General features: G+C 49.6%; 2 protein-coding genes across 3 annotated transcripts; both read right to left on the bottom strand.

Annotated features, from left to right (window-relative positions):
- Positions 1 to 151: 151 nt before the first annotated feature.
- MYL6 (myosin light chain 6) lies at positions 152 to 3,356 on the bottom strand. Of its 2 annotated transcripts, XM_069489257.1 has the most exons (7): positions 3,300 to 3,356; positions 3,006 to 3,033; positions 1,994 to 2,137; positions 1,588 to 1,761; positions 1,422 to 1,499; positions 1,057 to 1,101; positions 152 to 345 (listed from the first exon to the last, which is right to left on the bottom strand). In XM_069489257.1, the coding sequence occupies exons 1-6, from the start codon at positions 3,300 to 3,302 to the stop codon at positions 1,073 to 1,075; spliced, it is 456 nt and encodes a 151-aa protein (XP_069345358.1). In that variant the 5' UTR covers positions 3,303 to 3,356; the 3' UTR covers positions 152 to 345; positions 1,057 to 1,072. The 2 variants fall into 2 exon arrangements, with proteins under 2 accessions (XP_069345358.1, XP_069345357.1); XM_069489256.1 differs by lacking the exon at positions 1,057 to 1,101.
- A 278-nt stretch (positions 3,357 to 3,634) lies between these two features.
- MYL6B (myosin light chain 6B) lies at positions 3,635 to 7,708 on the bottom strand. Its single transcript, XM_069489815.1, has 8 exons — positions 7,608 to 7,708; positions 6,114 to 6,330; positions 5,366 to 5,393; positions 5,007 to 5,150; positions 4,614 to 4,787; positions 4,052 to 4,129; positions 3,883 to 3,920; positions 3,635 to 3,736 (listed from the first exon to the last, which is right to left on the bottom strand). Exons 2-7 carry the CDS (start codon positions 6,282 to 6,284, stop codon positions 3,892 to 3,894), a joined length of 624 nt encoding a protein of 207 aa, XP_069345916.1. The 5' UTR covers positions 6,285 to 6,330; positions 7,608 to 7,708; the 3' UTR covers positions 3,635 to 3,736; positions 3,883 to 3,891.
- Positions 7,709 to 13,915: the final 6,207 nt, after the last annotated feature.

Here is a 13,915-nt window from a genome sequence, read left to right as displayed (position 1 = left end):
GGGGTAGCTTTTGTAGCAGGGATGAATGGGGTGTGCTACTATAGGCTCCTCCCCAGCTTTTCTCAGCCTTAGACTCTGCTTCAGGGCAGAAATCTTCAACCATCTCACCTTTTTCCCTTTTACCCTGCTCAGGAAGGAAAGTAGAACCAAATTAGGGGCACAGAAAGCAAGTTTATTTGGTGAATGCTGATGGCAAACATTGTCCCAAAAAGACAAGATGGGAAAAGTGCTGTGACCAGAGAGCCTAGGACACCTTCAGACTAGATACAGTCTCACAGAGGGAAAGGCACGGGTTCTGGGGTTACTGGGAGCGTCCTCAGCCATTCAGCACCATACGGACGAGCTCTGTGAAAAGGAAAGGAAAGGTGGGGTGAAGCTGGGAGCAGGGCTGAGGAGGGGTACACCAGGGGGCAGGAGACTTCAAGACTGCAAAGGTAGCATAAGGGAAGACATACCCATAGCAACCAACCTTGGGGTCAGTTTGCAGAGGAGCCACCTTGAGTCTGACCAGTTCTCCCTACCCCTAGAGCTCCCCTCCCACCAGCTGTTAATTCCCCACCCCACCCTGAGCAGCAAGAACACAGCAGAGGCAGAAAAGTTCTCAACTACACCTATAGCTACTGTCAGCCACTGGTGAGAGGAGAGGGCAGAGTTTTGGGTTAGGGTACCTCCAAGCTGCCCAGCAGAGGGAAGGGGAAAGGACTATTCAGCTATAGCAGCAGAATGGGGCAGGCAACCCATCCCCCCCCCATGCCAGCTACCCATGCTTCAGGGCCAAAGGATCACCCTAAAGCAACACTGGTATGTAAGCTGGTGAGAATTCCCAGACACCAGCACCCAGGGCCCAATAAGCAAAACCAAGTAGGGAGGTACCATACCCCTAGGCTGTCTTCCTCTTTGAGGAATCCCTCCCCTCCCTAGTCAGCTCCATGCAGAAACATGCCAGAAGAAAGTCAGATGGTAGTAGGGTCCCGGCAAGGGATAGAGAGCACAGATTGGGGTAAAAAAAGAAACACTGGGGAGATCAACTAGAGGAGAGGCTGGGAGGAGCCGTACCCGCCCCACGGGCCCGTCACCCCGACAGGATATGCCTCACAAACGCTGCAGGAAGGAAGAGACATTAATGGTGAAGACAAGACACAGACATGGGGTGAAGGGGTCAGGCGGTGGGGAAATAGACATTCCATTCCATTTATTTTACTTTCCATTCCTAACCCCACCTTTCACACATCACTCCTCCCTTTCCTATCATACCCACCTGACCTCCCACTCCTGGGCTGGGCAGGGCCCTGCCCCTTGTTGCCTCCTGGCTCCTTTTGGAGCCCAAGTCCAGGGATAGGAAAAGCCCCAAATGCTATACTTGACCCGCTGCATATAACTGCCTCCTCTGAGAAAGCCCCAATTCACCCCTCACCCCTCACCTTCATAGTTGATACAACCATTGCTGTCCTCATGCCCTGCCACCAACATCTCGACTTCTTCCTCTGTCATCTTCTCACCTGCAGAGGGAAAGCATTTTTAGAATTGGGTGACAGGTGAGGTGTATCAGGATGGCACTCAGCTCAAGGACAGGGCACAGAGTCTTACCCAGTGTGACAAGGACATGCCGGATTTCAGCGCCCATGACGGTGCCATTCCCTTCCTTGTCAAACACCCGAAGGCCTTCCACATAATCCTCATAGGTCCCTTGGTCCTTGTTCTTGGCCACAGTCTGCAGCATGGGCAGAAAGTGCTCAAAGTCCAGCACCTTCACATTCATCTCTGCCATAAAAGGAGGTGGAAGTGTCAGGTCAGAGAAGTCACACAAATTCTCGAGCCGGGACTATGGGGATCTCAACCAAACAGATGACTCCTGCACAAAGCAGGGAAATCATAGGATTTGTTAATCAAGACATGACTTGCTCAAGTTTGGGGCCTACGAACATAAAGAGAAGCTCTGAGCTGGAGAACTGTGGGCCTACTACCATACAGAATTGTTCTTGAGGCCCCTCACCGTCACTCTTGGGGTTCCCCAGGACCTTGAGCACCTCGGCGTTGGTGGGGTTCTGGCCCAGGGCCCTCATCACATCCCCACACTGGCTGTACAGGATCTTGCCATCACCTGTTCGGTCAAACAGCTGGAAGGCCTCCTTGAATTCTGAGGATTCAGATGAACATCAGCACTGGGGATGGGGGGGGTAACACAAACCCTACTTCAGAGCTCTGCTACCCATTCAGCTTTGATCGTGCCGAGGAAACCAGATATCTGTACCACACTGTACACCCAAGTCTTCCGAGGGGGATCCATTTCTCTTCCTCCTAACTCAGGTGTCCCACATAAAAATAGAGCCTTCTTCCCCACCCCTCCTTGGCTGCATGGTTAACATCCATTTACACACCCCCTCTGCCTGCAGCTGGCCTGCCCAACCTCTGTACTACCTCACCACTCGGGGCAGGAATTTGCCACCGCCCAGTCTGAGTCCTGTCCTTATAAGGAAGTGGGAGCAGCACTGGGACTGGGGTCATCCCAGCTTGCCACTTCCCACCCCTCCAGTATAGCGACCTTCCAGAGGATAGAGCTACAAAATCCTATCCTTAGCAAACTCTCCTGTCCCCATATTCACAAAATATCAGGTCACTGCTCTTTCCAGTCTTCACAATTTCAAGCTGGGGAGGGGAAGAGTTACCACAGGAGGTGAGAAGAAGCAGAAGTAGCTGATTAAGGGACAGAGGAGCACAGGCAGCTTAATACACTCTCCCCACACCCCACACACAGCAGGCATTAGGTGACCAAGTTGTCTCACATACCCACAACCACCTAAAACTCACCCAGTGCTTGGGGTTCAGATCTAGAGTGAAAGGGAAGGTAGGAAGAAAGAGTGAGAAAAGAAAATGGAGGATCCAGAAGGAGGGAGAAGGAAATCCGGGGGTACTCTCATGGGGGTGCTAAAGAGATGACAAGTTAAGGCTAGATGGGGTGTCCCTCTCCTTAAGGGTAACCTCAGTGGGGGTTAGAAACTACCTACCTGCAGTCTGGTCCTCGGTGAAGTCACACTGCTCAGGGAAGAGAGTAGTGGTCAGCATCTGAACTCCAATCCCCCAAGCTTCTATCCCAGTCCCACAAACTGAACCATGAACTCCTGCTCTAGGATGGGGACTCGCTTCACAGCGGGACAGGGCCCCAGAATTTCCACCACCACCTCTAACCTTCCAAGCCCTTAGGTTCTTCTTCCTCCTACACCTTCGTTCCCCTTGCCCCGACCCGTGCCTTCCCGCCTCTCGCCCCAAATCCCGCTCATCTCCCAGGTCGCAAGTCCCACCATCTTGACTCTTCAGCTCCGCGGGACCTTTTCCTGCAGTAATGGCTCCGACTCCAGGCCCAACCCTAGTCTTAGTACGTCCCAACGACGTCACCCTCAGCTGATTCAGCCAATAGGAGCCCTGGCCTGGCTTGACGCAAATGGTTGCTACATTAGTAGCGAGGTGGGCGGGGCCCGATGTGGTGCCTTTCTCCAGAACAGCCCTACCTGAGCACGCAAACCTCACAGCGGGAGGCGGTGGGGGTGGAGCGCAATGAATCTGCTCCCCTAACAAGAGAAAGATCCAAGGAGCCTCCCCCCGACCCCCGACCTCTTAAGAAAACAGCAGTCTGAGACCAAGGGAGGAACCGTGTCTTTATTTTGAAACAATGAGGTGGCCTCCTAGTGGCTGGAACGTGCTTCCGCCTGCAGGGGCCGGGTGACCGACCCCACTGGATCTGTGGAAAAAAATGAAAGTTGCCAAGCCCTGGCGCTTGCTAAGCAATCCAACAGGAAAATGCACTCCCCTGCTTTTCTCCACTGGCTGAGGGAAGGGAGGGAGACTTGCTTCTCAAGATGGGGTGAGGGGGTGGGAGGGCCCTACCTGTAGAGCTCAGACGCTTAGGATGTGCTTCAGGAAGGCTGCAGAGAGAGGAGGCAAGAGGGGCTTCAGAGGCGGGCCTTTGACCAGGTAATCCAGGGTGCCCCCGCCCCCACGTGGCGCGATGCCGGCTCCCCCCCTCCCTGGCCCTTCTGCTCCTCTGGCCCCTCACCCTCATAGTTGATGCAGCCGTTGCTGTCCTCATGTCCTGCTAGAACAGTCTCCACCTCCTCCTCAGTCATCCTCTCTCCTGAATCCCAGACACAGGCGTTTGACCTCTGCCTTCCCTCCCTCATCCACCCAAGGGCCATGCTCTTCAGGGTGGTACCTCCTCTTTTCCCATCCTGGAGACTTCCCATAACCACAGCCCCCAAGGGAATCCTCCCCAGTAATGGATGCCTCTTGCTTTTCGTTTTGTCTTGGTACTGGAGCACACTTGAACAGTCAAGGAAACAATCCCAGAGGGTTAAGAGACTTGTACCAGATCACAGAACACAAGCATCTATTCCAAAACAAAAACTTGGGTCACCCACCTCATCCCCTTTCTTCTGTCCTTTAGGAGGCACTTTAGCCTCTGGAGGAGCAAGTCCTTCAGCTTCTGCTCCCATGGCTGGGCCCTTCTCAGTCTCCTGCCCATGACCTGCGGGACAGTAATCCCCTCCCCCTGGCCAATCTCCTTCCTAGTCCACCCCCCCCCAGCCCCCACCCCAAAGGAGTTCTGGTCCCTGCCTCACCCAGGGTGGTGAGAACGTGTCTGAGCTCTGCTCCCATGACTTTGCCGTTCCCCTCCTTGTCAAATACGCGAAGCCCCTCCAAGTAGTCTTCATATGTGCCTTGGTCCCGGTTCTTAGCCACTGCCTGGAGCATGGGCAGGAAAGTCTCAAAGTCCACACGCTTGGACTTCAACTCTAGAAGTTAAAGAAATGAGGGAGAAGTCACTGTGGTATCACCTAGGACCCAGTTTCCACCCTTACCACAATAACGTTCATCTTGTTAAGCATTCAGAATGGTTTTCTGCCCCTGTGACAGTTTTGAAGTCCCGAGATCCACCCTAGCATCCTTTGTCAGCTTACCAACATCTCACCATTGAAAACTGAAAACCTGCATTGTTCCAAGGGTCCTCTCACCGTCACTCTTGGGGTTCCCCAGAACCCTGAGCACCTCGGCGTTGGTAGGGTTCTGGCCCAGGGCCCTCATCACGTCCCCACACTGGCTGTACAGGATCTTGCCATCCCCTACTCGGTCAAACAGCTCAAAGGCCTCTTTGAACTCTGAGGTATAAGAAGAGGTCAGTGTTAACAAGGGGTTCCCACCACCCCCAGGCAGAAGGAAGGTTCAGAAACTCTGTGCTAGAGTTAGGCAGACAAGGGAGGAAAAGAGGACTATTGTGGAAGTTTCAAGGACAGGAATAGGGTTAGGGGAATAGAAAGGATCTGACTGGGGCTTGGGACTGGACAGTGGGCTTAGGGGACCAGCTTCTCCTCACCCTCCAGCTGGTCCTTGTTAAACTCGATCTGTGGAAGAAAAGAGCAGGTGGGGAGGGATGACAGGGCTTATTCAATCCCTCTCTAGCACTCCTCCCAAACCAACTGGCAGCCACTTCTGGGGAGGGGCTCAGAAGGACCAGGCTGGGAGCCCAGCCACCTCAGTCCCATTCCCAGCTCTGGGCTTTGGGAGAATCCCAAGAGGAGGAATTATAGGGGGGGGGAGGGTTTCCTGGGAACAGGGTTAATCCCATGCCACCTGTTCCCCTCCCTCCACTGCCCTGAGCCCTGCATCCCTCACATAACTGGGGGCTGAACAAAGGCTAAATTTACCCCTGGCCCCCAGCTGTGATTGTCTAACAAGTCTGTCCTCTTCAGCCTCCCCTCCTGGGGTTCAGGGATACAGCCTTGTGAGTTGAACTACCAGCCAGGGCAGGCAACAGCTCTCTTCCCTTCACCTTGAAACCCTCCTCAGAACCCAGGTGTTCCCCATCTCAGAGTCCCTCCTCCAGCAGGGGGTGAGTGTGTAAGTGCATATACATAAGTATTAGAAGGAGAGAAAAGCAGAGACAACAGTGGTTCCCCATAAGTCTGGATGCTTCCAAATGGGGGACTAAGGGGAACTCCCCCCCAATCCCATTCCAGTGCTCATTGATTCTCTACCTTCTAGATACTCCCTAATCCCGTAGGCTGTATTTGCACCATCAAACCCCCACTCCCAAATTCTATCTTTACTTTCCGGAGACTCACCACCACTTTGGAGAGATCGATAGGGGGCTCCTTGGTTTTCTGAGGGGCCTGGGGAACAGCTGGCTCAGCCTTGGTCTTGACTGGAGGGGCCGCTGCTGCTGGCTTGGCAGCAGGCTTGGAGATGGAGGGCCCTGCTGGTTTCTTCACGGGAACATCCTTCTTGGGAGGCATGATGTCCAGTGGCCAAAGGACAGTGTGCCGATGGGGGCACCCATCTCTGTTTAAATAGCCAGGGAGCCTGGGATGTCAAGGGGCGGGGGCAGGGGCAGGGAGCCAGTTGGCGGTGGCGAGGATGAGGTAGAGGAGAGATATGCCCGCCTGCCCTCACACCCCTGGCTTCCTATGGCTCAGGACTCCTGCCCCAAGGTCTTCTTCCCTCTGTCCACTCCTCCCCAAAGGGTGGCCCGAACAATGTTCCCTCTGGGGGCAGGAGGAGGAAGCCAGAGACTGCCCAGAATGGAGGAGTTAACCTCCGGGGTGAAGATAGGATGCTTGCCAGTGACAGATAGAGGTGAGGCAAAGGAGGGGATCCAACAGCTTTAGACTCTGGAAGGGCCAGGAATGGGGGCTGAAGGGTTTAGGGAAGCTTGTTGTGAACTGGGATAAGTTAAAGTGGGGTCTGGGAGCCATGAAAGGTAAAAAAAACAAAAACAAGCAGCTCATCCATCCAATCCCTCCACTACCCTTCGACTGTGGGTGAGGTTAACCCCACAGTCTACTAATCCCCAATACTTGTAGTCCCTAGGCCCCCACCCAGCTCAGAACTGGAACTGTGCACAGTATAAAGAACAGTAATAGAAAGGGGAGCGTGACATTCCCTGTTGTCTCCTGTAACCAGTGTTGTTTAGGGGTGGGAGTAGGGAGAAAGATCGGGTTTAACGCCCACTACCCATGTTTCCAAGGAAGGAATTTTTTTCTACAAGCCCATGGTCATTCAAGTCAAACAAAAGGTAACGCTCCTGCTGAGCCTTCAGAGACCCTGTGTGGTGGCACCTGGTGGGGGAACAGCCGGCTCTGGGAGACAAAGGGCCTAAATTCTGTAATCTGAATGGATGTGGGAGCTCCTATGGCCTCCATGAGTACTCACCGGCCAACCAGGGGTACAATAAAAACCCTGACTCAGGCGCCAGGTCAAAAACCTTGCTAGGGGAGCTGGAGGAGGGTCCAACTGGGGGGCATTTGGGAGTGGGGAGGGGGTTGCTGGCTACTTTTGTCCTGGGGGGAAAATAAAGGAAGTATTTAGGTAGCATTCTGAGGAAGACAGCAGTGATTCCTCTAAGGCCCTGGGGTTCAGAAAGTTAATACTAGGTCTCCCATTCGCAAAAAAAGCGCCTGAATCTCATTATTGCAAATTGTACGATTTTGGGAAAATCGAGAATCATTCATCCCTCAGGGAATACCTGTCTCTCTCTCTCTTTCTCTCTCTCTCTCTCACACACACACACCCTCTAAGTCTTAGAGAAAAGCAGTCCTCCCCAGCCTCCAAAAACTCACCCTGCAGGGTCCGGGTATGGAGCGGGGGCGGGTCGCAGCTCGCCCCCTGCCCTGGAGGGTTAAATCTGGCGGCCGCGGAGCACGCCGGGAATCGTAGTCCCCGCGCGCCCGCGGGCTCACGGGAAACGCCGCTCCCCAGCGCGAAGCCCGCGCGGGGCGGGGACATCCGGCCTCCCGCCCCGGTTGGTGACTCAGGCTCTTTCCAGTGTTGTTTTTGTCCCGGAACTGAAAGGCCATGAGCAATTTACAATCCATCTTAACCCTAAAGGCCTCCGGGCCGCTCCTAGATTTCCCTCTTAGGCCTACTGAGCTGCTCGTTTAGTGGGGGCGGGGATATTCTCCTGGATCCACTGGGGAGAGAACTCAGAACCAGGGGAAATGCTGAAGCTGGGGTAGGCAGCATGGAGGTCAGACAGCTGGAAGCACTTACTGCGCGGGGAGAGTGGCTGCGGACTCTTGCTTCCTCTCGCGGTTTGGTTGAAAGAAAACAGACCACCGAGTTACTGTGTGGCTTAGAGCAGTAACTTCCAACGGTTTTTTTTTTTTTTTTTTTTTTTGAGACAGAGTCTCGGTCTGTTGCCCGGGCTAGAGTGAGTGCGGTGGCGTCAGCCTAGCTCACAGCAACCTCAAACTCCTGGGCTTAAGCGATCCTCCTGCCTCAGCCTCCCGAGTAGCTGGGACGACAGGCATGCGCCACCATGGCCGGCTTATTTTTTCTATATATATTTTTAGTTGGCCAGATAATTTCTTTCTATTTTTAGTAGAGACGGGGGTCTCGCTTTTGCTCAGGCTGGTCTCGAACTCCTGACCTCGAGCCATCCACCCGCCTCGGCCTCCCAGAGTGCTGGGATTACAAGCGTGAGCCACTGCGCCCGGCCACTTCCAACGTTTTTGACTTTTTGAAATGAGCTGCTCGCTAAAGTGAAATATTAAGATTTTGCCATGAAGCCCAGTTACCTGCCTCAGTCTCTTCAGGTCGAGGCTTCTCCATCTTGTGGCCGCATATGCGCCGTCTTCCCCTGTCTTTATAGGTCTGGGAACGGGGAGAGCAGGGCTTTCAGCTCTTCATGCAGAGACACCTGTGCCCAGCTTTGGCGTTCACTCATTCCTACAGGCGTTTTATCAAAGATCTCTGTGCTGGGAGAGAACCAGCCAGGCTGGGCCCACTTTCATTGACTAAATCAGTAAATGCCTTGTCGGTGCACCTCGTGTTGGAGGCTTGGGCTACACCGGTGTGCAAGGATAGAGTAGAAAACCCGCGCGAGGTCAGGATGGTGAGGCCTAAGTAAATTTTGTGGGCTGTAAGTGACGTTCGCTGGTTGGGAAAAGCTTTTCAGAACAGTAGAATTGTACAACAGAAATAACGACGATGGTGAAGTTAGCAGCTATTCCTAGAGGCTGCCACAAATTAGGTACTGATGAAGGGGCTAAATTATCTCAAAGAGGCAGCACATGGGATGCTAAAGAGTATGGGCTCAGACCCAGCTTGCTCAAATTTGAATTCTGGTTCTGCCAAGTACTGGCTGGTAACCTCCAGCATGTTTAGTTATTTCTCTAGGCCTCAGTTACCCCATCTGTAAAATAAAGATAATAGTACCTATCTCATAGGGCTGTTGGGAAAATTAGATGTGATAATATTTGTAAAATAGAATAGGCCTGGCTCCGCGTAAATGCTACTTACGTGTTTGTTAAAACAAATTTCTTTTAATATTCCCAACGTACGAGGTTGGAGGTATTTTCCCCACTTTATGTCCATGAAGGATCAGTAGGTGTGAAGAGATGGAGAAGGAGGGAAACATTTCTTATAAGTGGTTACAAGACTGGGGAAGGGCCACATTACAGATGCCTTTTTGTGTCTTTCATCACTTCTACAAAGCTGATTTCAAAAATGTGGTGGTAGGGGTTTTTTTTGTTTTCTTTTTTTGTCTTTTTTCCCCCTAGCTAGAGCCCACTTTTGGCACTTTGCCAAGTATGAGCGGTTATGGCATCAGCTGACTTTTTAGCATTTTTTTTTTCTCCATAAAGAAGTTATGCAAGGAAAAAAGATGAAAACCCTTGGCAAATACAGATTGGAGGACTCTGCATTTTCTGTGCCATCCTTGTCTTTTTTTTTTTTTTTTTAAGACAGAGTCTCACTCTGTTGCTGGGGCTACAGTGCCATGGTGCCAGCCTAGCTCACAGCAACCTCAAACACCTGGGCTCAAGCAATGTCCCTGCCTCAGCCTCCCAAATAGCTGGGACTATATGTGCACGCAACCACGCCCAGCTCTTTTTTTTTTTTTTTTCCCTTCTATTTTTTCAGTAGAGATGTGGTCTCTTGCTCAGGCTGGTCTGGAACTCCTGACCTCAAGTGATCCTCCTGCCTCGGCCTCCCAGAGTGCTAGGATTACAAGTGTGAGCCACCATACCCAGCCTCCATCGCTGTCTTTTAATCATAAATATGACAAACTGGATTGAACATGATCTTAACTGGGCATATGTGATTTTTACATCATGCATGTGGATTATCTGGGAGAAATGCTACCTCTCCTCTCTCCCCTCCCTACCTGGTATGTGATTTATATGTTCTTAGAGATTGTATATTCTAATATTAATTTGAACATAAAATAATTAGGAAGGCTGCATCTCTAAAGGAAAAAGAAATGATAAATTAAAAACCCAGCTGAACAATTTTTGGAATTAACATGGCTCTTCAGTAACTTGAATAATTATGGGTTCACCCTGTATAGCTTACATTGCTCTTTAAACTCTAGCTAATTATGTGTTAAGATGGAGAATAGCTTAGGTAGTGAGAACACTTTCCTGAGTAAATGGGAAAGAATTAGGAAAGATATCAGTCATCTGGCATCTTTTTTTTTTTTAGAGACAGGGTCTCACTCTGTTGCCCAGGCTGGAGTATAGTGGCACAATCATAGCTCACTGCAACCTCAAACTCCCGGGCTCAAGCAAAACTCCTCCTGCCTCAGCCTCCTGAGTAGCTGGGACTACAGGCACATGCCACCACACCTGGCTAATTTTAATTTTTATTACCTCTGGCATTTTGACCAGAAAGTTGTACCAGTGGTAGCCTGTAGCTAAAAGAAGAAGAAGGAGAACGAGGATGTCTTGTGATGCACAGGTAGTTTATAATCCTTTTCAAGTCGTTTTTATAGACCTGTACTGGATGCAAGTATAAATGGAAAAGTTTTATGGTAAATAATGTTAGTTTCATTTTTGTAATGTTCTAAAACAGTGGTTCACAGACTTAGTTCTTCAGAATCTCCTGGGAGCTTTGTAAGCAGACAGATTTCCAGACTCTCTCCCTAAAGATTCTGATTCTAGGTCTGTACTGGGACCTGGGAATCTTTTTGAAATATTTTTAGTCTACTGGAAAGCATGTAGAGCAAACTACCAAACACACAGCTTTAATAACTACAGCTTTAATAAATAGAGTGATCTTTTGAAAATGTACATCTGATTGTGTCATCTCCCTACTACTTAAAATCTTTCCACATGTTTTGATAAAAACTAAATCCTTACAGTGGCCCACAAAAACTGGCACAGTTTTAAACACTCCTTCCCTATACTAGCCATTCTTATAGCTTTCAGATCTTCAAAAGTGTCCTATGTCCTCATTGCTCAGGTTGTTCCCTTTGTCTTTTATGCCCCCACCCCCAACACACTGTATTTTTAGACACTGCCTAGTACATATGAAGTCCTCAAATACTTGTGGAATGAAAGGATATCTGGGTGAAAGGGAAGAGTCAAGGATGAACACTGGTAGTAGTAAGTTGATTGGCGGGGGCAGGGGGGAGAGGTTGGAGATTCAAGGGATTAAGGGTGTTCCCATGTATTGAACTCTGATTTTTACCCTGAAGAAGAGGTGAGGTTTTTTTGATTTGCTAAAAGAGAAGGTAACTTGAGAAAGTAGTATATATTTGAAATAGGTGCTGTGAAAGATGGAAGATGGCTTACAGGGGACCCAGTCATAAATAGTCATTTGGCAAATAGTTACCTAGTGCCTGCTCTGCTGGGCACATGAGCTTGCTGAGCAGCATGGAGGGTGGGTGCAATGAGAAATCATGAATTTGTAACAGCGCCAATCTACAAAGTAGTGATTTCTTCTTCCAGCGGTACTCACCTGTGAGGGCAGTTGAGCCAGAGAAAACACCTGAAATGGTAATGGGCTGTAGTCTGTGGAGTAGAGATGATAGATGAACATGAGATCAAGGGAGCTGAGATTCTGGGTAAAACAGGATCTGTGATCCAGGCCAGATAGAGGGGCAAATATAGAGTAGGCTATTAGATTGAAAAAATATGGGAAGTCATTAGGGGCTGAAGTCTTGATGAGGTTGAAGAAGAAATTAGATGGTTGGATATCTCAGAGTTGTAGTTGGAGAAAATAGTGCATTTGAGATTAAAATTTTTAAGAATATAGAGGAAGGCCAGAACCAAGATGAGTGGCCATGGGAGTAGATGGTTGAAAGGGTTGTAAAGTGAAGGTCACTGGATTTGAGGAGAATATCTGTTAGGGTTTTTTCAACTGAAAGTAGCAAAAATCTGTCTAAAATTAGCTAAACAATAAAGGGGATTTATTGGCTTATATAATTGAAAAGTCAAGAGGTGGGCTGGGCTTTAGGTGATCCAGAATTTTACCACCTTACAAAGGGACCCATTCTCTAATTCTCTTGCCACTGTCCTGCATGTATTGGCTTAAGAGCAAGAAAGTGAGCTACTTTTGGCCACTGGAATCAATTCCTGGACTTCACTCTGACTGTACCAACTTAGAAATATGCCCATCCACCCTTCAACTAATCCCTACAGCTGGGAAATACCATGTCCTGATGGACTTAGGCATGGGTTGTTGCCCACCTCTATAGCAAAGAGGATGGTGTTACTCTGATCACTTAGGGCACTAAGAGTATATCCCTGACACTGGAGGTGGGTTGGGGGTCACTCTAAATGAGGAGTGGAAAGAACGCTGGGAGGAAGACAATGATGCCCACAATAAGGAACTATGATGCTAGCTGTTGACTGTACAATGTATACTGAAGACACCAGAAATATAGCAGGATTTAGGTACCAGACTCCTCAGTAAATATTGAGAAGTGACCAAGTATTTAGAGAATGACAGAGATGAGAGAAGGCAGAAACAGTGTATCATATTGCCATCATCTCCAAAGGAGCTGAGAATTTTACTGATTCTGCAAATAGTGATGAAGAAGCAGCTCTGGGAGCAAGGAGAATGCACACCTCATCTCTCAAGATAAGTATGTGGGGTTCAGGAGGAGCAGTTGCAGCCTCCCCTGGAGGCTGCCATAGGTGAATGAAGTCTCTTAGGAAGTGAGCTAGGTTTCAGGGGTGGCCAGAGTGAGCTTTGTGTAAATAAAGAATTAGAGTGGGTGGGAAGTGTTATATGGAACTAGGCTTGCAGAAAGCACAGTGGAAAGGTTTGAGAGGAGGAGAGCAGGAGATTCTATCAGAGCCCTTCAGCTACTTTCTTCAAGCCCCTTTATTTTTATTTTTTTTTTTTTTGAGACAGAATCTCACTCTGTTGCCCGGGCTAGAGTGCTGTGGCGTCAGCCTAACTCACAGCAACCTCAAACTCCTGGGCTCAAGCGATCCTTCTGCCTCAGCCTCCGGAGTAGCTGAGAATACAGGCATGCGCCAGCATGCCTGGCTAATTTTGTATATATATATTTTTAGTTGTCCATATAATTTCTTTCTATTTTTAGTAGAGACAGGGTCTCGCTCTTGCTCAGGCTGGTCGCAAACTCCTGACCTTGGGCGATCCACCCGCCTCGGCCTCCCAGAGTGCTAGGATCACAGGCGTGAGCCACTGCGCCTGGCTGGTTTTTAGTTCTTTAAGGCAATCTTGCCTTTATATTTCCAGTAGTACCTACCTAGTGAAATGCTCCGTAAATCTTAGGAGCTGCCAGTCTAAGATTAGAAAAGAAAATGGACTGATAGGGTATTACTGCTGGAGAAAAGGCTTACTGACAGCAACAAGAAAGGGGTTATTAGTCTGAAGAGGCAGGACAGTCTATAAAAGTAGACAAAATTTTACCCATCAGTTGGCAAGACTTTTTAGAATTATAATATTAAGGGTTGGAGAGAATACAGGAAAACACATTTTCACATAATGCTGGTGGGAGTGTAGAAGATGCATATAATCTCCTTAGAATGCAGTTTGGAAGAATATATTAAAAGTCATTAAAAGGCTGCGCATGGTGGCTCATGCCTGTAATCCTAGCACTCTGGGAGGCCGAGGAGGGAGCATCCCTTGAGGTCAGGAGTTCGAGACCAGCCTGAGCAAGAGCGAGACCCTG

The sequence above is a fragment of the Eulemur rufifrons genome, chromosome 16 (assembly GCF_041146395.1).
Source record: "Eulemur rufifrons isolate Redbay chromosome 16, OSU_ERuf_1, whole genome shotgun sequence".
Taxonomy (NCBI): domain Eukaryota; kingdom Metazoa; phylum Chordata; class Mammalia; order Primates; family Lemuridae; genus Eulemur; species Eulemur rufifrons.
The sequence above is the reverse complement of the archived record's forward strand: the minus strand, read 5'-3'. Positions and strand labels throughout refer to the sequence as shown.

Excerpts from the sequence above, each read along its gene's own strand:
- MYL6B (XM_069489815.1), bottom strand. The coding sequence starts at position 6,284 with ATGCCTCCCAAGAAGGATGTTCCCGTGAAGAAACCAGCAGGGCCCTCC. Across the intron at positions 4,130-4,613 it reads ACACGTTCTCACCACCCTGG|GAGAGAGGATGACTGAGGAG; the intron begins GTGAGGCAGGGA and ends TCTGGGATTCAG. Across the intron at positions 3,921-4,051 it reads CGGCTGCATCAACTATGAGG|CCTTCCTGAAGCACATCCTA; the intron begins GTGAGGGGCCAG and ends CTCTCTCTGCAG.
- MYL6 (XM_069489257.1), bottom strand. Across the intron at positions 2,138-3,005 it reads CACCGAGGACCAGACTGCAG|AATTCAAGGAGGCCTTCCAG; the intron begins GTAGGTAGTTTC and ends CTGAATCCTCAG. Across the intron at positions 1,102-1,421 it reads TGGTTGTATCAACTATGAAG|CGTTTGTGAGGCATATCCTG; the intron begins GTGAGGGGTGAG and ends TCCTTCCTGCAG.